The 25,913-nt window shown below is 39.0% G+C and overlaps 1 protein-coding gene across 9 annotated transcripts in view; it reads left to right on the top strand.

Annotated features, from left to right (window-relative positions):
• The window catches only part of RYR2 (ryanodine receptor 2), a 762,307-nt gene that overhangs the window by 298,979 nt on the left and 437,415 nt on the right, over positions 1-25,913 (top strand). For all 9 annotated transcript variants that reach the window (XM_045437236.1, XM_045437235.1, XM_045437229.1 and 6 more), the window contains 6 exons: positions 433-447; positions 7,705-7,779; positions 11,407-11,485; positions 14,460-14,572; positions 22,672-22,771; positions 23,473-23,569. In XM_045437236.1, coding sequence (XP_045293192.1) covers positions 433-447; positions 7,705-7,779; positions 11,407-11,485; positions 14,460-14,572; positions 22,672-22,771; positions 23,473-23,569 — 479 coding nt within the window. The remainder of the gene's footprint in view (positions 1-432; positions 448-7,704; positions 7,780-11,406; positions 11,486-14,459; positions 14,573-22,671; positions 22,772-23,472; positions 23,570-25,913) is intronic.

Genomic DNA, 25,913 nt, shown 5'->3' with positions numbered 1-25,913 from the left:
CTGTTTCTAATCCACTATCTTTACTAAACTTTGTTGGGTTGCTGTTTTATATCACTGCATTTTTATGCAAGAGATAAAAAAAAGTTATAGAGCATTTTCGAGTATCATTTTCAGAATATACCTTTGGTTCTTTTGGTGCTTAGTGGCTATGTTATAAATCGAATCATGCATTTAAAGTACAGCAGCATGTTTTCACAGAAGTAGGAAAAACTGATATAAAGACAATTCCAAAGAGAGTTTTGCCTGCTACAGCTTTCCTCTAGCATGTAGTTGATACTAAGTTTTCTTGTGATCCCACAGTGAGTGTGGTAGTTTTTTTATTGTTCACATAACTCTATTTTGAACAGTGGAATCTTTATAAATAAGAGATATTTTTAAGAAGTCTTTGCAAAAACGTATAATATTTTCTCTCTTTTCCTTCTGCCCCTACAGAAATTCATGATGAAGGTAAGACATTGGATCATCTGGTCTATATGTAATACTGGGTGCGTTTTCAATTTGGTTACATGGATTTGTGTTTTAATTCGTGGCACTTTTCTTCACATTTTCAAGTTTTTAAAAATTAAATCAAACTTTGGAACTTGTAAATTTAAATAAATCGCGCATTTAAATTTGACGTCTTAATGAACAACGTTTGACATTTTGGGTCATATTGTACGACATTAAGTTTTATTTAGCCGATGTTAGGAATTTCTCCTATCAAAACTTATTTTTTTCACAGCTTTCCATTTAGAATTTTCACTCTGGGGATCATATGGGCTGTTTTGCTTTTAAAGCTGTCTTGCATGAATACAATATGAAATTTATACTCTGGGAAATTGGAAGAGGCACCATGAAGCTGCTACAGGAGAAGTGAAAATAATTTAACCCCTTTTCGTTGCTTAACCAAATTACAAAAATGGAAAGGTCTTAAAAGACAAGTTGAAAGGGAAGAGAAAAATACATGACATGTTATTGAAGGAAATATGAGGTTCTTTCGAGATATAAACTAGAAGTTTTTTGTTTTCTTTTTATGTACCTGCCATTTTTTCTCATATAACATTCATGAAATTTAGTTTTTATTTGAAAAGCCAAGAAACAATGTGTAGAGAAATTTATTGTATTCACTCAGTGAAGGCTTAGTATAATTTAAAAATCCAAAAGAATGTCATTTCTTTTTAAATTTCTTTTTAATATTTACTTATTTTTGAAAGAGAGAGAGACAGAGTGTGCGTGGGTGAGGGGCAGAGAGAGAGGGAGACACAGAATCCCAAGCAGGCTCCAGGCTCCGAGCTGTCAGCACAGAGCCCGACGTGGGGCTCAAACCCACGAACTGTGAGATCACGACCTGACCTGTGAGATCACTTAACCAACTGCGCCACTCAGGCACCCCAAAAGAATGTCATTTCAAAAGATATAAACTATGAAACCTATGAAGTCAAAATTCTGGAAGTAGATTTAAAAGGTCGCATGGAAGAAAAGGAAGCAAAGTATGCATGGCTGAGTGTCTCTTGAGTCTATGTCTGTCATTCATATTTTCCAAAACTCTGTACTATGAGTGTTGTGGGGTCCCCACAACTGGACCTATTCATTAACGTTAAGAATTTGACAGTTGGGGTGTCAGAGCAGATGACTTCTTTGAAGCCATCTATCATCAAGGACACAAAACATTTTCCTAAATTTCAAATAACAGAAGATACTATTATAACCTTAACATTGGGAAGAGAGGACATTAACCACTTAATTAAACATCATGAAACAAGCATTTTAGTTGGAAAATGGTATAAATAGCAGCAAAACATGAGTATGTCCTCTCCTTGCAGATATGAATACGTACCTAATGAAATGGGGTTTGAAAAATTCAGTTTTTCTTGCCAAATCTGCATTTACACTGCTCTTTTTTCCATCTTGCCGTTTTATCATAGCAGTCTCTTATCCAATGCCATATCTACTTCCCCTTGGAAGAGGATGAATGGGATGGTTACCTTAAACTTCTCTTTCAAGCGTTTTCATGAGAGCAGGTTCATAGAAAACTCAGTGCAAACAGAAAGATGATGTAGAATGGAGGAGGGCACGTGTGGGGAGCACTGCGTGTAGGAGACGAGTAGTGACCAGACAAGTTCTACTTCTGAAACCAATATTGCATGGTACGTTAACTACCTAAAATGTAAATTAAAAAAAATAAAGATGATGTAGAATCAATTTAAACCAGGTAGCATAGCTGGAATAATTTAATTAGGGTCTAATTCCCTTTAACTGCAAAGCCAGAAGCCCGATAGCTTATTTTTGTACCTGCATTGGATGATCCAGAGAGGTTAGAATCTAAGCAGAGGGTATATGTGTGAAGTTATAGCAATTTAAGCCACTTAAACGGGAAAAGATGCCGAATTTTCTTTAGCTTTCATCTTCCAATCGTGATTTGCTTTGGGTTTCATACCTGGACAGGCATTGTTTAACCTCCCAGAACCAGACAGATGTTTCCTTGTGGTGAGAGCCCATTTCTACTCTTGGTGCAGTGGTTGTTTCATAGACCTTTGGTCTGCTTCCCCAGGAGACCTTTAGGTTAAGACACCCATCAGAGGTACACCATCCAATGCGAAGTGGCCATCTTGACAGTGTTCAACTGGCTTCGTCAGACACACTTACTCTGCACCGAAGACAGATTTCTCATCAGTTATTATAATCATCTTGTGAATCTATTACGTTCCCTATTAAAGAAGGCAGGGCTGTGAGTGTCTGTGTCCTGCTGCTGGGGACCCGTAGGTTGACCGGAATACCAGGCCCCCCAATTCTGTGTGATTCCTCTTTGATCTCGTGCCATTCACATTTGCATTTTTTAGGTCATTGTCAGATGATTTAAAAATTTAAGCATGGAGATATTTTTCCATTTTTCTCCCTGGAACACCTCATTTCCCAAATTTGACTATTAGGATTTGAAGGTAAACTTAAAAGCTTCTCTGCTTAAATATCTGAGCACAATGAAAGAAGTTCTCTAATACAAAATTCTTGTTCTTGTCTGTTGTTTCATATTTTGGCATGTACTCAAGGATCACCTGCAGTAACAAATTTCTTTTAAGATTTCATTGTTTTACTTCTAAAATGGCATGTTATGTCATAGCAGTCAAGGAATACAGAAAAATGCTGTGGTCTGACTTATTACAAAAACAGCCTTTTTGCATAATAAGGGCCTGGAATGATGATGTCCTACATTTATTAACATAGCATTTTTATACAGCAAAAAATAGAAAAACAGAAAACTTAAAGTACTTAGATACTATACAGTTAGTAAATTAGATAGTGTTAAAGAGTAATAATAGGGGAGACATGCTAATAAGCCAATATATAATACAAACACATATTTAAAGAACACAGAACCAAAAAAAACCCCAAAAAACAAAAAACAAACAAACAAAAAACACTGAAACAACAGAAACACAGTGCCAGTAATTTTTTGTGTGTATAAACCTCTTCAGTTTATCTTAGTCATTGCTATTATGATTTTATGTTTCATGCTTTTCTGCTCTTATACGTCAAATGTAGTTACAGTGATCCAGTTTGTCCCTCTTCCCACAGAGGGTAGCATGAATAAATTATACCCCGTGATGGCATATTGTTCTAAATAAATGTAAACATAGAAGCATGTACATCAAGGCTTTTACTTACAATATGGGTCCCCTAATTGGACATCTTCAGTTAAGATCCTGGCAAGCCAGAAGCATAGGAATGCCTAATAATACTAAATTGATATTAAGAGAATTTGTGTAAAACTTGAAGTGAGACTGGTTTAGAACACATACAACAGTGTTGATTAGATTTTGTTTCAATGTACTCTGGACTCTTTTATCCACTTATAGCTCATGAGGTCATGTTTTTTACACTGTTGTGGAACATTAACCGTGTCAGTCGTTTCAGGGATAATGGGTCCAAACCCACACACACAACTGAAAACATGCTTTCTTTGTTTTTGTTTTTGTTTAATTTGAGAGAGAGAGAGAGAGAGAGAGAGAGAGAGCACGAATAGGGGGAGAGAAGTAGAGAGAGAGAGAGAGAGCACGAATGGGGGAGAGAAGTAAAAGGAGAGAGAGAGAGAGAGAATCCCCATGCTGAGTGTGGAGTCAGACATGGGGCTCGATCCTGTGACCCTGGGATCATGACCAGAGCCAAAGTCAAGAGTCAGGTACCCAACTGACTGAGCCACGCAGGCGCCCCTGAAAACATGTTTTTAGCTGATATTTTCAGAAAGTCAAATTTTGCCTTTTAATAACTCATGGTTAGCTCTCCAACATCAGAAGTACTGAGAGAGTTTGGAAATGATAGTTGATGTTTTTGTTATTTTTTCCACCTAAAATGGCAGTAGCACCTTAACATAGACCTTCATCGTCTACAGGAGACCACAGTAGTCTAGCGGGAGCTGATTTCCAGATCCTGGTTCTGCTGGGGGGGCCCACGAAGGGCTGATGACCAGCAGCTCACTAAATACATCACAGACTCAACCAACCTTAGAGTCAGGGCTAGGGTACCAGCAGCTGCATTTTCAGGGACAGGTAGAACCCAAGTCATGCTTGGAAATGTATTCAAGGACTTGTAAGTTCCAGGTAATATTTTTACGAAAAGGATCTGATGATAATGCATCCCATAGTTGGAGGCATTAAGAATCATACAAATAATTAGCTCCTTAAAACAAATGCTTTAAGGTTTATTTATTTTTGAGAGCACAAGAGAGAGAGTGCAAGCAGGGGAGGGGCAGGGAGTGAGGGAGACACAGAATCCGAAGCAGGCTCCAGGCTCTGAGCTGTCAGCACAGAGCCCGACGCAGGACCGGAATTCACTGACTGCGAGATCATGACCTGAGCCGAAGTTGGATGCTTAATGGGCTAAGCCACCTAGGCACCCCCCCCCCAAAGAAGTAACTCTTAAACTTGTTTTCTTTGTTGTTAGTGTGCAAATATTTGAAGGAAACTACGTGGGATCCAATATATAGTTGTTGAGTAAATGAATAATTAGAGCTTTCAGTTCTTATTGAAAATAAGAAAATATTATGCGTGATACCCTTGGCATTAAGTGCACTGTGCCTCTCAGACAGTAGTCTTCCAAGACATAGCACAGAGTGTTTCTTTCGTGTGATACTTACTGGAGAATTAGCAGGACTAGTTAGAGTATAGATGGCTTTCGTGGGAACTAAAAGTCTATATGTCTCACATAAAATGTCATTTTTCTACTTTTCTAAATTGGTACAATTGAAAGCAATGCTTACTTTGCCCATATGTCAGAGTCCAAAAAACGGTTAATAGGTTAACTTCAAAAACCACTAAGATTATTTTTTTCCTGTGTATGTTCTTGAAAGGGGGCCAGCCTTGAACTACATTAGCTTGATTGACTCTTAACCTAGTTGGTCCTGGCGGGATTCCCAAAGCATAATATGGTTATACAGCTGAGTCCTTATAGGTTTAGGTTTGGGAGGCTAAAGGGAAAATGGACCTTTGTTCTGGGGTCCTGATACATCACCCAGCAGTGATGATCTTTTTCTCATTGAAATTCTCAAGGGAAGTCCAACAGTCTACCTGAAGCACAGTGTTGTAGAGTGTTGAAGGAAGAACTCTAGAACTGGCTAGTATTCGGTATAGCCACTTCATAAAGTACCAGAAGTTCCCAATATCAGAGGAAGTCCCTAAATATTTGTTCACTTAAATTAAAGCAAGGACCAGGCCAAATTTAACAAAAATATTGACACAACTAACCGAATCAAAAAACAAAATAAAAAAACACAGAACCAAGGTACCTCTTTGAATCAATGTCACATACATAATTGTTTTCATATATGTTTGTTGAATGAACAATTATCCAATATATGCTCAAGTGTGGAAATTACACATTTTTTTTTTCTGATTTAGAGGCAATTGGAGTAGTACCATTTAAAATGACACATTAGAGGGGTGCCTAGCTGGCTCCTTCTGAAGAGAATGCCACTCTTGATCTCGGGGTCGTGAGTTCAAGCCCTATATTGGGGATAGAGATGACTTAAATAAATATAAAAAATAAAATGAGACATGAGAGAAAAAGTAGTGTGGACCATGTGACAGAAATTGCATTCACTTTGTGTTAATTGTGCTCTCTTAAGTAACAAAGTTAATTTAGTGTGGGTTATTTGCATACTTTTTCAGTTCTATTAAAACTAAATCTGCAGCATAAATTTGTATTTAAGTGGTGAGGAAATCTATAGTGTAAAATCTATAATTGTCTAGTTGTATAAAATCTGTAATTGGAATATCTCCCTTAACCAATTTGAACATTTACATATGTGTGTGTGTGTGTGTGTGTGCATGTGTGTATGTGTACATATTATATATAAGTGACCTAAAGCAAAGCGTTAGAGTAAAAGGATCATTTGCCATTTTTGGGTTAAATCTAAGGCCTTGTCCTTCATTTTTAAAAAATCTTATTTTCATTGGTGTGACTGTTACTCAAGGTCAGTTGTTTTGTGGCTGTGGAACCTGTATGTGGTATGAAAAGGTAAGCTCCTATCAGAGTGATCCACATCAGGCAAGGTGAATAAAATTGTTCTTGGCTACACGAATCAAACATTATTTTAAAAGAAATGAATACTTTTCAAAGAGTGCCTAGTTCTGAGAAGGAATATGATTTTGCAAAGTAGATTTTTCCCTTTTGCTCTCAGTGTATGTAAAAAGCGATTCTCCTTTTTTTAAAGCAGGTTTTCTTATTTGAATCCCTTTCAAGACCTGTTTTAAGAATGGTTCTGAGGTCTTTTGAGCATAACATGTAAAAAAAGAGTTACCCTAAGGAGTTGTACAGAACAGTAGGAAGCGGGTATCTTTTGAGTGAAAAGAGCTATAGTAGTATAATATATTAACGTACTTTCTTGGGGCACCTGGGTGGCTCAGTTGGTTAAGCATCCAACTCTTGATCTTGGCTGAGGCCATGATCTCATGGTTCATGAGATCAAGCCCCGCAATGGACTCTGCGTTGACAGCATGGAGCCTGCTTTGGATTCTCTCTTTCTCCCCCCCTCCCCCACTTGTGCACATTCTGTCTCTTTCTCTAAATAAATAAATAAACTTAAAAAAAGATACTAATGTACTTTCTTCACTTCTTAAAGTATACATAAGTCAGTATCATCACTCCTTATCCTAGTAAGCTTTCCCAGTGATTTGTAAGTATGCTAAAATTTGAGAAGCATTTCTCTGTTTCATATTAAAAAATTTGGACTCTTAAAAAAAAACAGTTGGAAGGCATGAAACAATTTCAAACCTGTAGATGATTTGATCCATTCTGTGCTTTAGGAATTCTCTTTCATTGAACAGATATTTATTTAGTCCTTATTGTGTGCCAGGCATTTTGCCAGCAACCTGGGATACAGTGGGTGACTAAGGTACCGTAGTCCCTGCCCAGTGCAGCTCACAATGTAATGGGAAATAGAGACAATAAATAACTATAAATAAGTAATTACAAATTCTGATAAGTACTTACAGTTACCAAAATCAAGTTCATTCTTCGAGAACTAGATCAACTGTCAGACTCTCAGTAGAGACTTTTCTTGGTAGCCTTATTCCAACTTAAACATTCTTATCACAGCACTTTGCTTACTTTTATTTTATTCCTTCCTATTAAATGTTTCCTTGATAGCAAGAGATTATTTTATTGACGTAGTTAAGTTTACTCTTTTTTCTTTTTTTTTTTTCTTGTCGACCCTTTCTTCTTTCTATGTAGACTGCTCAAGGTGGTGGTCATCGAACACTCCTGTACGGACATGCCATATTGCTACGCCATTCCTATAGTGGCATGGTGAGTACGCATTTTGATTTCATCTCTTACAGGGCTCATTTAGATATACATCAGCAGGAAGTGTTGGTAATAGCATTTCATTGATGGTATTAATAAATTGGGATGGATGCATTCTTTAATACCTTTGTACCTTACTTATTTTTTCTCATTTAAAAAATGAGAGTTAGCTTAGATGATCTGTAAAGTCCTTCAGTTCTATCATTTACGACTCCTATTTTTTATTATCTTAATTTTTGATAGACTGGTTTTAAGAAGACAGAGGTGTAAGAGTCAAATAAATATTTCTCATTTCTGTTTTTGTTTTAAACAGTTCATTTATTAGAAAAATAAATTTTATAATTAAAGAAATTAAACAGTTCATTTATTAGAAAATTACTGAAGGATAATATTGAAAAAGTCTATGTCCACATTGTTATCCATATAGGTGTAGAGACTCATATACATATCTATCTGTCTATCTAGATACATACTTGATATACTTCTATATATTTTTATGTTATATAATATGCATTATTATTTTATATAGTTTGTAAAATGCATAAAAGTTTTATTCTACTCTTGTAAAAGCTTTATTAGGTTATAAAAGCAATACATATTTATTTTATAAGATTTGGAAATTACAGATGACACAATTCTTCATGATCATGTTAATGGGAGAAGAATGTGTAGGGACTTTAAAAAAATTTAATCCTTGGGGCGCCTGGGTGGCTCAGTCAGTTGGGCGTCCAACTTCAGCTCAGGTCATGATCTCGTGGTCCGTGAGTTCGAGCCCTGCATCAGGCTCTGGGCTGAGAGCTCAGAGCCTGGAGCCTGTTTCGGATTCTGTGTCTCCCTCTCTCTCTGACCCTCCCCTGCTCATGCTCTGTCTCTCTCTCTCTCAAAAATAAATAAATAAATTAATTAATTAATTAATTAAAAAAATTTAATCCTTTCTGTTCTTATTTTTTACATAATTGAGATCTTAGTACATAACCAAATTTATATCCTGATTTTCTAAACATATTATTGTAGCATAAGCATTTTCCACATTATTTAAATTCTTCATCAATATAATTTTCATGAATACATGATGGTCCAACATTTAGAAGTATAATATAATTGATTGTTTCTTTCATGAAGAAAATCTGTTTTAGAGGTTTACATAATTCTGATATTATGTAAATCACTTCAGAACAGGTGACCAAGCATAGCCTCAATATCTGTACCCAAAAACATATAAAAAATTGTCAGGACACGTGGGTGGCTCAGTTGGTTAAGCGTCAGATCATGATCTCACAGTTCATTGCGTTTGAGCCCTGCACTGACAGCGCAGAACCTTCTTAGGATTCTCTCTCTGCCTCTCTCTGCCCCTCCCCGCTCATGCTCTTTCTCTCTCTCTCTCTCTCTCTCAAAATAAACTTAAAATTGTGAGTCTTATTCATGATTACCAGTGTGAAAATCTGACCTAAATTTCTGGTGAATGGAATTCAAAAGTATAGGAAGAGAAGTATAGGAAAACTGTAGATAACATTTTAATGATGACTTAATAATATCATTTTTATTAATGTGCTACATCATATAAAAAGGCCATATAAGAAAAATTGTGATCATCTTAACAGGTATTGAAAAAGGTTTTTAATAAAACTCGACACCCATTTCTAATAAAAACTAAGCATTGATGATTAATTTCTCAGTGATAAAATATAAACATCAATTCAATAACCAACATCAATCTTAATTGTCAAACACTAAGGTGGTTCTTGACAAAACCAAGTCAAACAAATAAACAAAACCAAAAGTGCATTAACATGGTTCTGGATCTCTTGGCTGACACAGCAGTATAAGAAATAAAATTTAGGAAAATACTCTAGTAAAGCGGCTGGATACTAGATAAATACACAAATACAACCTATTTGCATACAGCCATCATGCATTAAAACTTCATGGAAAGAATTCTATTCCAGAACTTGGTCAGTCAATCTGGGTTCAGACTCACTTTCTCAAGTGTGCTAGGTACTGTTTTAGGTGCTGGGTATAGTAGTGAATAAGATCATATCCTTGTCCTCATGGAACTTAATGAACATTTAGTGGAATAATTATATTACCTACCTCATAGTTGCTGTGAATATTATTGGAAGAGAGAATTTATGGTAATATTTATAGTACCCAGTACTGTAATTATTGCAGGATGTAACAGAAGACTTTAATAAGATAAAGGAAGACACTTGATATATTTAGAGCTAAAGTCTATGAACCTCAGGTATCACCATGGGCAGCCTTTCTCAAGGTGAGACTCACAGTCCTACTCAGTTCCTACTCAGAACATTTTTGAGGACCCTCAAAGCAACTTTTCTATAATTTTGGGAGCCAGTGTTTTGTAGACAAAAGGCAGAATTGGAATCTCCATGTTAATTTCATTTTACATCCCCATGGCACTGACTTCCACTTAATGTGCCGGCACATCTGTCCCAATTGATTCACTCCTGCCTCTTCACAGTTACTGACTCCCACTGAGGTGGGTGGATCCTGTTTCATAGAAGGAATTTTCTAGGCTTTGCCCTATTTGTTCGGTAACTCTGAGAGGTCTGGACTTGCTCCGTCCCCAGAATCGTCTCTGAGTACTCTTTGCAGGGCTCCTGGTCTTGCTGGCAGTGCACTGGTTATGTAGATGATAGTGTATCTTGACCTTATACTACGTTCATCCTTGTGTCCTCATTCTTATACCAGTTTGCAAGATTTCTGAGGTTGGGGTACGGTTCAGGAAGGTGGACTGAAAAATTATGCTAGACTTTATGTTCAAGCATATACAGTTAGGGAAGCTTAAGGGGGGGGGGGAGATGGAAGGAGATGATGGTGTTGCAAGAGTTCAGTTACTCCATAGGGAATCACACACACGTATACATGTGATAGAACCTCACTTCAGGGAGGTGACATGCTGCACACCAAAATGAATTCAGATGAATTTCAGAGAGTGAAAATTTTATTTTATTTAAAAAAATTTTTTTAATGTTTGTTCATTCATTCATTCATTCATTCTTTTGAGAGAGAGAAGTAGGGAGACAAGGGCAGGGAGAGAGGGAGACACAGAATCCGAAGCGGGCTCCAGGCTCTGAGCTGTCAGCACAGAGCCCGACGCGGGGCTCGAACCCACGAACCTTGAGATCATGAGCTGAGCCAAAGTCGGACGCTCAACCGACTGAGCCACCTAGGTTCCCCGAGAGTTAAAATTTCAAAAATGAAACCAGAACTAGAAGATGAGAGTGAATAGTTTTCAAATTTCTGTTTGGGAGAAAGATTTCTGTCAGATCAGGTTGTACTTTTGCTTATGATCATGAATATCACATGAAGGGAGATGTACAAACATATCCCCAGTTGTGTGTTTTCTTTTACTGACAGAACACATTTCCTAAGTCTTTTCGTGAGGAGAAAAAGGACTGCATCTCCCTTAGAGCATTGCTCCTAATGAATGCCATATGAGTGTTGTTTTCCCTCACAATGAAAAATCGGGGCCGTGCACAGAAGCATCCAGATGTGAAGGAGAAGACTGATAGAGCAGAGATAGACTGATGATAGCAAATGACGTGTCAGAATTAAACTCCCACAGGACCGTAAATGTTTAGCAACAACTACTGACTCTGTGTCTTTCAGTATCTGTGCTGTCTGTCCACCTCCCGGTCTTCAACTGATAAACTGGCCTTTGACGTTGGCTTGCAAGAGGACACAACAGGTGAGCGCCTTGGGCCCCAGTGAGGCCGTGCTCAGAGAGAGCATGGCAGGGATTGGACTGGGAGAAGTTGTAAGCCATGGAGATCCATTAGATAAATGTTCTTATGGATGGAGTCAAGAAAAAAATGAATGACTTTCTAGGGAAGATTTTTAGTAGAAGGAGGAAGTGTATATTGTTTCTATTGGTTGGTCATTCCCACATAATTAACTGGTTACTCAAACTGTACCTCAAACATTCTTCTTAGGGATTTGTATACAAATACAATATTTACTACATTTTAAGTCTAAAAAATGTAGCATGCTTCATGTCAGGTTTCCAACAAAAAGGTCAAAAATGAAAGTCTGCCTCATTTCTCCGTCCATAGGGCTACGTATCTGTCCAAATACACATATATTTTTATATTTTGAAACAGAAAAGGCATACATTAACACAATTTACCCTTGGAGAGAATCAAAGTAGGAGAACATAGACTCTGTTGGTGTTTCTGTTCTCAGTGCTGTGAGGACTTTACGCTTTATATGCCTCTGTACAATTTGATTATCTTATCTTTTATAATGAGCATGCATTAAAAATTAAAAAAAATTAAAATTAAATTAAAAATAAATCAGTTAAAACTTTATGGAATTAAATGAAAAATTGGAATTAAAAATAAAAATAAAGACCAAGTAGAAAACAAAGGAAGGAAACAGACCAAGTCTTATTGAGTACTTTCTTTCAGGGGAGGGATCAAGCTATCCCCTCACACCTCTCCCCTTTCCTCCTTTTTAAATAATTTCCCAGGGGCGCCTGCATGGCTCAGTCAGTTAAGCCACTGACTCTTGATTTCAGCTCAGGTCATGATCTCACAGTTTGTGGGTTTGAGCCCCACATTGGGCTCTGCGTGGATGGTGTGGAGCCTGCTTAGGATTCTCTTGCTCACTCTCTCTCTCCCCTCTCCCCCTCAAAATAAATAAATAAAATAAATTTTAAAAAATAAAATAAAATACCACCTTCTAAAATTTTCACAGACAACCAGCGGATAAAGATAAATATTCACCAACCTAAATAACTTTTCATAGACCAACACATCACCATGCATGACAGATTCCAGAACCCCAGGCACCAAAACTAGGAATATTATTTTTATTTTTAGAAGCTTGATCACTTCTCTGCATTTTTGCTAGTTTTGAAATGTTTCCTCATTTTAATTTACTTCAGCAACATTGACATGAAAAAGTCTTTAGTTCTGTCTCTCTCAAAAAGAGTCAAAGACATGTACGATCTAGAATTTGTTTTCATACACTGAGATGATTATATAATCGTCAAAACAACAAAATAAGGCAGTCCCTTTGCCAGTGTGTGATCCCTTTATGGTGTACTGTGTTCCCGTAGCTTTTTACATCATCTGAATTGCTGAATTATTATATTTATTGCTTGATGTCTGCCTGCCTTGTGAGAATTAAACTCACAAGGCAGATAACTTTTCATTCCTTGTTTACTGTGTATCCCCAGCTTCTAAAGCAGTGATTGACAGAGTGTGGTTGCTTTATAAACATTTGAGTGAATGAATGAAAAACTCCCTGCAACCCTAAAAATGTGAATTGAGTGAATAAAGATAAAGAACGCTGCAAGGTGACATTCAAGTAAGACTATGGTCCATATAAGGAAAGCATCTCAGGGCATATGACATGTTGGCTGTAAGAATGCTTAAGAAGTGGTATTTGATGATTAATTTACACATTTATGCAAAGTGAATTTTTATTTAGTGCCTACAATATGCTAGTAGCAGCTGGGGAAACCCCAGTGAACAAAAACACAAAGCCCCTGCTGTTATGGAACTTATTCTGGCATTGGGGAATTGGTGAAGAAGAAAAAAATAAGTGTTCTGAAAAATAATAAAGCTGGTCAAAGGGGCAGAATGAGTATTAGATAACAGATATCACTAAAACCCTACTTGCAATTTTGGATAGAACTTAGATTTAGATTTTAAAAGGAACTTTAAACACATTGAAGAATTGTTTGCTTAAGTTTATATTTTAGCTAATGGGACTGAAGAATGGATTGATGTGTGGCTCAGGAGGCTTATGCTTGACTTGTTCTGCAAGAAATTATTTGAGTTAATGTGTACCCAGATATTTTTAAAATGTATCCTTCTATAGCAGGATTCTCTTATATTTTACCCTTAGTTAAGTAGAAACTACCACATTTGAAAATAATAAATAAGGGGCTCCTGGGTGGCTCAGTTGGTTAAGCATCCAGCTTCAGCTCAAGTCCTGATCTCATGATTCGTGAGTTCAAGCCCCGCGTCGGGCTCTGGGCTGATGGCTCAGAGCCTGGAGCCTGTTTCCGATTCTGTGTCTCCCTCTCTCTCTGCCCCTCCCCCGTTCATGCTCTGTCTCTCTCTGTCCCAAAAATAAATAAACGTTGAAAAAAAAATTAAAAAAAAAAATTAGCATCCCCCCAAAGTACAGAGTTTTTAAAATGCTATAATGCAACTGTCACATTACAAACGCCAAGTCCTTTTGAAAATCATGTGCCAGAAAACTAGAGGTTATTACAGAACGCAAGGAACATGTGATTATAGAAGGAATGCAGTAAGACCAGCATGACTGGTAGGTTTGACCATATGGTAGCATAAATAAATACCTTGTAAGCAATTCTCAGTGTGGAGGGCGGCGGGGTGGGGAGGGAGACACCAAACTTCCCAAAATGTCACAACCGGGTTCCATTGCATTTTACCATGTCTTTACCCTAAGCTAATTTGGTCTCAGTCTTTGGAGTTCCGTGGTCTACGAGATGAACTTGCAATAAACTGCAAGTGAACTTTCAAACTTCTGAAAGCTGGGTGAGAAGAACCATTTTATTTATTTATCGGGAGACCGACTTGAAGACTTATTTTATGAAAGACTCTTTCATTTTGGAGGCGCTGGCAGACAAAATCGATTTTAAAATAAGAGGCATCTCTTCGTGTTTCCCCTTTCCAATTGTCCTGCAGGTGAGGCTTGTTGGTGGACTATTCATCCTGCCTCCAAGCAGAGGTCGGAAGGAGAAAAGGTGCGCGTTGGAGATGACCTCATCTTAGTCAGTGTGTCCTCTGAGAGGTACCTGGTAAGTGTGGCAGGAGGGGTTGGGTGTTGGGTGTTGGGTCCATGAAGTTTTCACCGTAAACCCGAGACTGCAAATTCCCTAACGAAATTGCTTAGAGACAAGGCTGTATCTCTCTTTGATGAGTTATAAATAACTTTACGTAAGGGACTAATGTGACCTGTGTGCAAGTGTGGCTTCCCGGGTTTATTTAGACAGGCTTCCCTTGTGCCCTTAGTTTGTGTGTTCATGATACTGACAGCACCTGTTCTCAGGTTATTTTATTAATGACATGCAAATGCACTCTAATCAGGAATTCAAAATTCCACGGACTTTATTTTGTGCCCACCAAAGGCTGTGTTAAGGGGATTGTGATTACCTATTTTGACATGTACGAAAGCAAATTAGTACATGAGAAACTTGTGCCATGTTGACAAAGGAGAAATAGATGAAATAAAAACCAGTTCTGGTCTCTCATTGACACGGCATGGTTTCAGAGGGTGGGGGTTAGAAATGGGAGTGTGAAAAAAGAAGTGTGTATTGTATCATTGAAGGTGTATTTTATTTTTGTGGCAAGGCCGTTATATATTTAATTTAACTTACTTAGTAAATTGTATTTTTGCTGCACCCAAGTTTTCAGAAGAGTGAAACCAATGGAAGTGTGAAGGATGCCAGTGCAAAGTATTCTTTTTATTTTGAGGTTGAAAAAGGAACGCAACAGAGGCACCTGGCTGGCTTAGTCGGTGCGCCATGTGGCTCTTGATCTTGGGGTTTGTGAGTTCGAGCCCCGCGCTAGCTGTAGGGATTACTTAAATAAATAAATAAATCTTAAAGAAAAAAAAAGTAAGTATAAATTATAAACTTTCCAAGAATATTTATGTAAAAAACTTCCAAACATCACAGTGGATGATGATAGAAATAAAAATCAGAAATGGAACATTGTAGCAGTTAAGCAGATACTGATTTATAGAAAAGTGTATTCCCACTGCCATAAATGAAAAGAAACTCTTTTTTGCACAGTCGATTTAGGATCAAGAAGGTAGCTGGTGCCCCTTGCTCTGGGAACATGGAAATAGGGTGGGTTTGGGCTGTTGGGAGTCAGATTGTGCTTATCAACACATTTCATTCCAATTTTGAGACGTATCTCGGAAGAACGGTTTTGTTTCACTTGCTCTGTGGAAAGAGGTAATGATAAAGACCAGGAAATGATGGAACAGTGATGGTCTAACTCACAGGACTGTTACATTAAGTGGAACATCTAATGTTGAACAGCCAAAGGGAGGCCTGGAGTGTTTCTCTCCTTTTGTCTCTTGACCAGTGTGGGTGGAAACGGGCACCATCCATGCTTCTGGGATAATACAGGCATGTCAGCTTGTCAAAGAAGCATTTATTAAGCCCTTGCTGTATGCACATGCTGTGTCTGTGAAGGTGCTGTACACCTTGATCAGGAGATAGATCTTTGGAGTTGTAATTTTACTTGGAAACCAGTAGCAGCTAAAAATAATCATTGCATGCTTTTAAATGTATACGTACCTTATTTTGATTTGGACATGACTGTGCATGTTTTTGCTGTACAATTTGTACTTCCCACGACACAGCAGAGTTTACCTGACGGGATGCCATTGTTAGGTACTGAAGGAGTAGAAAACTCGGAATCTCACTGGGGACAATGCTTCTAGCATCCCTTCTGCCACTAATTCCCTGAACTCCCTGAATTCTGGCTTTCCCACTTGCAAAATGCTGGTGCTTATATTTAACACAAGTTTACTAGGATGAAGCCATCAGATAATGAACGTGAATAAGGTATGATTTCAAAAGCACTTAGACGAATAGTATCAATAATCATAATGCATGAGGTTCACCTTCTCTTGCCTTTAGAAATAAATCTCATGATAAATGAAATTCACGAATTATTTTCTGGCTACAGTTTAGCCAATTCACCCAGGTTCCTTTTCTGGTAAGCTTTTAGCGAACTACAAACAGTGGTCACCCGGACTGTTCAGATTTCGCTTTTATTTGGGCACGAAGTCAGTGCTTTTAGCGTTCATCTCTGTGTACCTAGCGTGTCGTAAAAACTGCAGGAAAGACCAAGGGCCCATTGCACCTGCTTTCTGCCCTCAAAGCATTAGTGGAAGAAGCGAACCAAATACACAGGGAACTGTAGAAGAGTATTGTAAGGCAGTAAGTATGTGTTACAGTTTGGGTTATGGGTATAGGGTATAGGGATGGTTAATTATTTCACACTCTTGCTGTCGTTGGTTACAAGGATCTGGAGAAAGTGTGATAAGGGTAAATAGTGAGGGAGCAAAAGGATTTTGGAATCGCAGCAGCTGGAATAACCCGTATACTGCGCCTAAATAACTAAAAATGGGCTCTGTGTATAAATATCTGTTTATTAGTGTAGGGCCTGGTAAGTATGAGCCTGGGCCAATCATGGAACTTCTTAAAACCCTCACTTTCCTCACCTGCAATATGGTGATAATAAAGAACGTAATTCACAGGGGTGTTAAAAAGATGCAATTCTTTGATCCAAACCAGAGAGTTGCTTAGTGAGTTGCTATCACTGTTTACTTGGGCGATTTGTCCTTGTGGAGAATGGCTAACGACACTGCAGATACTTAACCAGAAGAAGAAGAAGTCGGGAAGGCAGGAGTAAAGGGAGTAATATAGCTGATTTTACATAGAGGTCTACCGTGGAAAGCCAGGTTCACATTCTGAGAAGTTGCTGATGTGTTTAAAAGTAAATAATTTAATAACTTTGGCTGAAAACACATTCGTTAAAAATAACTACTTAAAATAAACTTTTCCAGCCATTGATTTTATAACTTTCTAGTCATTAGTGCCTGTGGACCTTTGATCTAGTTTTCCTCCACTAACAGAGATGGTTAAGCTGAATTGGGCTTTAGGTACTCTAATAAAGCTTACAACTGCTGGGGTGCTAATGGGTAAAATTGACTTTACACGATTGATTTTCACCCTGTCCTCTGCAGCCGTGCCCTGTGGACAGAAGAGGGCGCTGTGTTGGACACCAAGCAGCCCAGGCTGTGCCCTCTACTTCGTATGTTGCTTCTCTGCACATGATTTCCAAGGAATAAGGGGTCTTATTTCTAGAAATAAGTTGTTGCAAACCGCTCATCCAAATATGGTCTTTTCTCACCTTGCTGTTTCATATTCTCATATGGAATGATACCTTCATCCCCTTTTCAGGATATCCAAGAAGAAGAACAAAATCCCTGTGTCCCTATTGGAACTGTTTACTTTTTTTCTTTTAAGAAGAATTGACAAAGCAGCTTAAATATAAGACAGATACGCAACTTAAAATAGAGAAAATATGGCCGTGTAGGTAGTGCTGACTGTGAATCTATTTCAAACTGAACAAAGTAAAGCATACACAACAACTTTTATTGGTTTAGAAAGACATCAGATCACCCTGGTACACACAGAAGTCTTCAATCCATGGGTTGGATTACTTGCATTGGAAACATTGATTTTTTGACTAATTTTTTCTTAATTAGATCACCTATAGAAACATACAGATTTTTTAAAGATCCATGAAAACATTGCCATTGTCTGAAAGTAATTAGGCAAAGCTGAACCCCACAATCTAAAGAATGGTCGGCAGATGCTTAAATAAGGCATTCTCGGGTTCATAAGAATTTCCCCACCATTCCCCTACCCATCTCTGAATTTCTCATAAGAAGTACAAGGTGTTTTGACTACATACGAAGTTGCTGAATTGCCTCAAGTTGCATAAAATACCGATAACTAAAAAGGACAGCGATCATAAATCTTTTCAAGCTAATTATTTTGCAGCAACCATTTTTATTTACTTTGAGCCTTTTTTTTTTTTTTTTTTTTCTCTCTGTGGTTCCAATGATGGAATCATAGAATATTCCTTTCGGAAAGAGTGTCTATTCTGTGCCCCTCATTTTTTCTCAGAAGGAGAAAATGAAGCCCGAGGGGTGATATGTCTTATGTACTTGTGTTTCCTGTCACTGGATGCTAATGTATCCAGAATGTTGCTCACCAGGACCCAGGTGCCTGACACTTAAGAGAGAAACATTTGTGTTGAATGAATGCATCCCATAAGGGTTGAATTCAGATATTCCTAAAAATTTAGGGGCCATAGACTCCTTTGGTAATCTGATGAAGCTTATTGACCGCTTGTCATCAATATTTTAAAATACATGAAACATATACATAGGATTACAAGGAAAACTAGACGTTCTCTAAGTGGAGTTTTGGTTAAGAACTCCCATAGGGGAGTGTGGGTGGCTCAGTCGGTTAAATGTCCAACTTCAGCTCAGGTCATGATCTCATGGTTTATAGGTTTGAGCCCCATGTTGGGCTCTGTACTGACAGCTCAGAACCTGGAGCCTGCTTCAGATTCTGTGTCTCCCTTGCTCTCTGCCCCTCCCCTACTCATGCTCTGTCTGTGTCTCTCTCTCTCAAAAATAAGTAAATATTAAAAAAAAAAAAAAAAAAGGAACTCCCATAGGATGGTTTATAATATCCTCTCTTACTTCTGAGATTTTGTGATTCTATCATACAATGTCCTGTTACTCAAAACACCGTTTTGGGGCCCGCAGCCTTGGTTGGCCCCTCCACACCTCCTGGGTTCAAATATGCATGTTTGCACAAGATCCTCAGCTGACTCCTGTGTGTATTCGATCTGGAGAGTCACTAACACAAAGGTCACGGTGACATGAAGGAGTGGAGGGGGCCCCAGGCCTCTCTACTTTTGCTGGTGGGCTGATGCTACTGTAAGCATGTAAATTCTAGAATAGTTACATGTTTCAGCCTAAGGCCAACTTTGCTTTCAACCTCTGACAACATCTGTTTTGCTTTAAGGACAACTCGTCTTAGTTTCAGTAATTGCAACTGTTACTGCTTTCTGAATATTTCATCCGACAGGTCTGACGATGTTGTGTGTCTTTAGATTTCCCTTAGCTGTTTAAGCAACAAAATTAATTAGAGACATCCAGAATAGTTATGCCCAGAGAATATTTTCTTGAGAAGAGTGGGCATTATTAAGTAAGTTTATGTGCTGCAATACGATCTTAAGGACATTTTTTGGACTTTATTCAGCAGACTGAAACTTTCATATTTTTATGGTCCTCTCGTACGTATTATTTATCTTTAGGTTTAGATAGGATTTGAAAATTGCATCTTAACCCTCCTCGCCACCCCCATTATTTTTCACTACAGCAGCTCCTTACTATTATTTTTTTAATGCTTATTTTATTTTTGAGAGAGAGAGGGAGAGAGAGAGAGAGACAGAGAGAGAGGGAGAGAGAGAGAGAGAGAATGCGGGGGAGGGGCAGAGAGAGAGGGAGACACAGAATCTGAAGCAGGCTCCAGGATCTGAACTATCAGCATAGAGCCCCACACCGGGCTCGAACTCATGAACTGCGAGATCATGACCTGAGCTGAAGTCGGATGCTTAACCTACTGAGCCACCCAGGTGCCCCTAGCAGCACCTTATTTTTTTTTTAATTTTTTTAATGTTAATTTATTTTTGATGGGGGAGGGGGCGTATGGGTGGGGGAGGGGCAGAGAGAGAGAGGGAGACACAGAATCTGAAGCAGGTTCCTGGCTGTGAGGTGTCAGCACAGAGCCCGACGCGGGGCTCGAACCCACAGACCATGAGATCATGACCTGAGCTGAAGTTGGATGCTTAACCGACTGAGCCACCCAGGTGCCCCCAGCAGCTCCTTATTTTCTGAAGCATAAGGTGCTCCCATGTTCTGGTACCTGTTTATCTGCTGATCCATATCTCACTGTATTACTAAGTATATGGTCTCAGCCCCCAACATGGAACTCTCTGCTGTATCCTGTGTTCCCATATGTTTGTCCCTTTGGGTACCCCCTTCTCTGTGTCATAACATTCCCCTTATCAGAGCCTCTTAGAGGAACAAAGAGGTCCAGGCCACTTCCATTTATGAGGTTTCTGGCATATTAAAAATGAAAACCTCCAAACTGGCTTACAAAATGTAAATTGTTTCATAAAAAATGTTGGCATGTTTTAAATATTTAGCACATTAACCTTACTAATATACATACCCACATCCGATGTATGTACAAACTTACTCGGAGACAGCATCTCTAAACACAGAAATGTGAGGCCCAGACCAAGCAGTCCTACTGGCCGCTCAAGCTCTCATCCCATGTGGAATGCCTTCTCTCTTGTGCAAGTGCTGTCCGTCCTCAAGGCTCATTGCAGCGAGCTCTGTTCCGGTTACGTTGGCCAAGGTGCTGTCTCGTTTCAATTCCTGGACCGCTTCAATTACAGTTCACCTAACATTGAAACGTATATTTATTTTACCTTAAAGTATTACCTCAAAATATGCACGTACTTTACCTTCCCTTCCATGTTACAAGTGTACTTAGGGTACAGCATGTGACCTACTGATATTTAACACAGTGCTTGATACGTAGCGTATTCAGTGAAACGTGATGTGTTGACAAACGACGATAATTTATCATCATATGGTATGAGCTTTCACTTCAAATAAAGATATAGGCATTGGTATTTTGAGTCATCTTCTCATGATTTGGTAAAATCCATATAGATATATGTGTGTGTGTGTGTGTGTGTGTGTGTGTGTGCTGTTACTTTGACTCAGGTCATTGAAATGGGAATATTCATAGAATGACTTCAGATTTTTTTTTTGTTTTATGCTACTTTGATTTTAAAGGTTTGGGTGACTTCTTCACATTCTTGCTTAGTGAACAATGCTGCTCGATATGAGGTATACAGTTGTGAACCTGTGTCTAATAGCTTATGAGATGGGGAAAGAAAATACACAGAACAGTTACATCACTCTGACTGCTCTGAAGGAAAATATGGCTTCCTTAGTTATGGAAGCAGAGCATGTACGAATTTATCTGTAAGTAGTTAAAGGAGTCTCATATTGGGGAGGAAATTCAGTAACGAATGTCCACTGGGATTTGGTGTCCAAAGGACAGGCTGAGGTGACAAGGTTGTAAAAAGGCAGATGGTGAGCCAAGAAGATCAGAGCAAGTTATTGCTAAGTATGATGCATCGACAGGGAAACTTTGAATCTTATTGATTGGAAAAGATTATTGATAAGATGACCACCTAAGTGTCAAATGTCAAAATTTTCGTTGATTTTGTTCCCAAGAGAAAGATAGTGACTTACCTGTTTTTGCCGGTGACTTGAGAGTATGTTTAGGATATTCAATGTCCCGTGGAGCACGGGAACGCCCCGTGACTGCTTCGTGATTGTTCTTCATTTAAGGAAGAGGGTCAGATTTCTGGGGAAAATCTGGCACAATTAAAGACCTTAAAAGCTTAGGCTGTCATCAGCATTGGAAAAGTGTTGCAGAAACGTTACAGGAATATTGGTGATGTTTACCCGAAATGACTCTAAGGAAAAAGTGGTTGTTCTATGTGTATTTGAAATTCTAGAATCAGCCAAGTAGTGATCAGTAAAATGAGCAAGGTTACCCATAATTTTGTTTTTCTTTACTAATTATTTGAAAACTCACATATTATGACTCTTCAATGGGAAATATGATATTATTTTAGTACATTTCTGTTTTTAAGAAGGAAAATCTGAAATTTGTAGTATCTGAATTTTGGAGGAAATGGAGGGTGCTGGTTAGCTACCTATTAGGAAATATTGCCACTTACTGGCTGTCATACCAAATTGCAGATAAAAGTTCTCCAAGGACCCTGTGACAGTCCCTTAGAATTGACCTATTTCACCGTCCAAAAGCTGTCACAGTGTGATATGTAGAAAAATTAATTATAATTTCAATGGTGAGTGACCGCTCTCTGTCAAGTTTTGTCCATCAGTGAACTGCAAAGCAAAATGGTCTGTTTTAATGCATAAATTGATTTTAGTAGTTTTGTGTGTGTGTTTCTGATTAGTGGCTTCCGTTAGTCATTCTTAGAATGAAGCTCAAAAATACCTAAAGTCAAGTAGGAACTCTTTTTTTTTCCTACTAGTCTCTTAATGCCTGAGTGACAGGATCGAAATAGATGTTCTCAGTGGACATTCCCAAATCGGCAGTGTTAAGTTCGAGCTGCCAGAAGCCCTTACGTAGTAAGACTTTCGAAAAGCCTGAAGAGATGCCCTCTTTTGCCTCTCCCACAGCATTTGTCTTACGGCAATGGCAGCTTACACGTGGATGCCGCTTTCCAGCAGACTCTCTGGAGCGTGGCCCCAATCAGCTCAGGAAGTGAAGCCGCCCAAGGTAAAAAAAAAAAAAAAAAAAAAAAAAAAAAACTCCACTTCAATTAGAGGGCTTGTCCTTGATCCATGGTTGACAGTCATCCCTGGAATTGTGATAATGAGCAGATTGTTAATCAGGGCATTTTGTGTCAAAGTATTCTGGAATGCAGATACGTGACATTTAAGAATCTTGTTTCGATTGCTATTTAAAAGTGAAGTTTGTGTTAAGATTGATTTTCTTTTTTTTGTGCTGCCACCTTTCGCTTATTTGTGTGTGCCGTATGTGCTCGCTCCCTAGATGTTGTTTTTTCCAGTGTTTTGGCCTCAGCATATTGTTCAGTGAGGCTAATAGGGAGGCTTCTCACCTTCCAGGGTTGGGGGACTTAGAGCCAGACCACGGCAGTGTTTATGCGTCAGGTTACTCTCTGCATCTGTTCTGATCATCCTCATTTACATAGGTTCAGATCTGAGCCTCTCCATGTTTGTATGCAGAACGGAGGCTTTTCTGGGATTGAGGTCATGTTTTCTAGCAGGAACATCACGGACAGTGGGACTTGGGAACCCTGAGCTCAGAGGCGGCAGGCAGATTTTGGCTAGATACTTAAGCCTCACTGAACTTCTGTTTCTCTGTCTATGCAAATAGAAAATTGGACCAGATGATCTGCCTGGCTCTTGGCATCTGACCACGACAGTTCAAATGTGCCTGAATTTCAATCCTTACAGGGTATCTAATTGGTGGTGACGTCCTCCGGTTGCTGCACGGACACATGGATGAATGCCTCACTGTCCCTTCAGGAGAACACGGTGAAGAGCAGCGGAGGTCGGTACCAAGCCTGGTGTATCTGAGTCTTGCCTTGATGCAATTTTTAATTTTTTAATTTATTATTTTAAAAAGTTTTTTTTTTTAAACATTTATTTATTTTTGAGAGGCAGAGGGAGACAGAACACAGGCAAGGAAGGAGCAAAGAGATGGGACATAGAATCCGAAGCAGGTTCTAGACTCTGAGCTGTCAGCACAGAGCCTGATGGGGGGCTTGAACTTACAAACCACGAGATCATGACCTGAGCTGAAGTTGGACGCTCAACCGACTGAGCCGCCCAGGCGCCCCCTTGTACAATTTTCAAATTAAGACCATTCGCTTAATAGAAAATGGGCCACTAACACTCCTCTGTCCACTGAAGCAATCCGTGTGTTGGCCTCTATAGAAGTTTTTCTCTTATGTTTTATTTTTTATTACCTATTGATAGAATTGCTGAAAATTTTGATATAAATAAAACATGGTCAGAAGTATGGACTAAAATACACTGAGTGGGAGGAGTGAACACATTAAACTATTTAAAGCTTCATTACATGTTCCTTACTTTCTGGCATGTACATTTCATTACATGTTACATTTCTTTCTGGCATGTTTAGTCTCAAATTCAGTTTTAAAGTCAGAGTTCTCAAATTGCACAAAAGTTTGGGACCTTTTCCTATTACCTCCCACTTACTGACACACACGATAAAATTGACCACTCTCCCTAATATTTTATGTGATTATAACACCTCTCTGATGGTAATATTTGTTGGTACTGGGCTGAGACTGAAGTCCTCTGGGGAGTCACTGGGGAAAGTGCATAAATAATCTAAAACCATAGAATATTTAGGATGGTTTGAATGTCCTGCTTTGCGTTATGAATTAATGGATCCATAGTGAGTTGAACACACATATATGAGAGTACTAGGAGAGAAGACGTTGTGTGGATGGTTTATTATGTGTTTTTAAGTCTTTGGGTGGACATTTCTCATAATATGAACCTATATAGTGAGGCAACTATTATTTCATACATGTTCAGTTTTGTAACTTTGATATAGAGAACATTTAGAAAGTTAATACTCACTTTTTTTTTTTAAGTTTATTTATTGGGAAAGAGAGAGAGGGGTGGGGGAGGGAGAGAGAGCAAGTTGGGGAGGGGCAGAGAGAAAGAGAATCCCAAGCAGGCTGCCCAAAGCTGGTACAGAGCCCTACACAGGGCTCGATCCCACCATCCACAAGATCATGACCTGAGCTGAAATCGAGACTCAGATGCTCAACCAACTGAGGCACCCAGGCACCCTGAAAGTTAATACTCATTTAACTAGCTGTTTAACCTTGGGAAAAGTCACTTTGAGGCCTCAGTTGTAGTTGTACCTCTCTTACCAGGAAGACCTGGCTTATGGTGAAGTGGCATGCACAGCCTGGAAAATTCCCTAAATGAAAAATGCCACTGGTAGTAGGTTGGGAAGAAGATGTTGATGGTGTTGATAGGGTTTGTCTACAAGATGAGAGGGAATTCAAAAGGCACTTGGTTTGAGGAATTAATTCCAAACAGAAGAAAACACAGAAGACTCAAAGGGATGTATTGTGGAAATAGCTGTTCTTCCAGAGTGACCAGGAGCAGGATGGAATCGGAGGTGCAGACCAGACGAGAGAGAGCAGTGTGGTCAGCTTTTGAAGGATCCTTGGTACCATTACCATGGGCTCGCTTTTACTCTGAGGTAGTTAGGAAGGAGCATGGGGCGGGGGTGAAATGGTCAGGTCTCTTGTAAAGGAATAGTAGGTCTTAACGGGCAGGAGGAGGTTGGGTCACCAATGAGGAGAGTCCAAATCAGGGAAACCAGGAGAAGGCTGTTGTAGGCACTCGTGCAAGAGGAAGGGAGAACCTTTACGTGGAGGGTGGCCATCAGAATGGATAGCTCCATCTGGAACAGAGACATTTTCGGTCACGTTGACTGGTTTAGAGATAAAGCAGTGTGGAGCATGAGTGAGTGTATCTGACCCAGGGTGTCCTGCTGTTTCTGGCTTGAGTAAAGAGAGATGGTGCTAAAGATTATTAGGAGACATTCAGTTTTCATAGTAAAGCTTGAGTAAAGTTTGGATACTGGTTAACTACAGAGGGTCCGTAGGACATTAAGCAGGAAGTTGGAATTTTTGAGTCATTTACTTAGAGCTTGACCTGGATGTAAAGTCCAAGTGCCCAGGGGATAGTTGAAGGAATGAGGGTCCTACATAGGGAGGGCAGAGCTGGAATTAGGGGGATGTGTTGATCAGTTTGGGGCATTGCTTTAAAAAGGCCGCAAAGCCTTGGAATAGGCCTCTCCTCCAGAGAGGAGGCCAAGGGTGGTATCCCAGAGCACGCTGACA

Source organism: Leopardus geoffroyi, chromosome D2 (assembly GCF_018350155.1).
Source record: "Leopardus geoffroyi isolate Oge1 chromosome D2, O.geoffroyi_Oge1_pat1.0, whole genome shotgun sequence".
Taxonomy (NCBI): Eukaryota; Metazoa; Chordata; class Mammalia; order Carnivora; family Felidae; genus Leopardus; species Leopardus geoffroyi.
The sequence above is the reverse complement of the archived record's forward strand: the minus strand, read 5'-3'. Positions and strand labels throughout refer to the sequence as shown.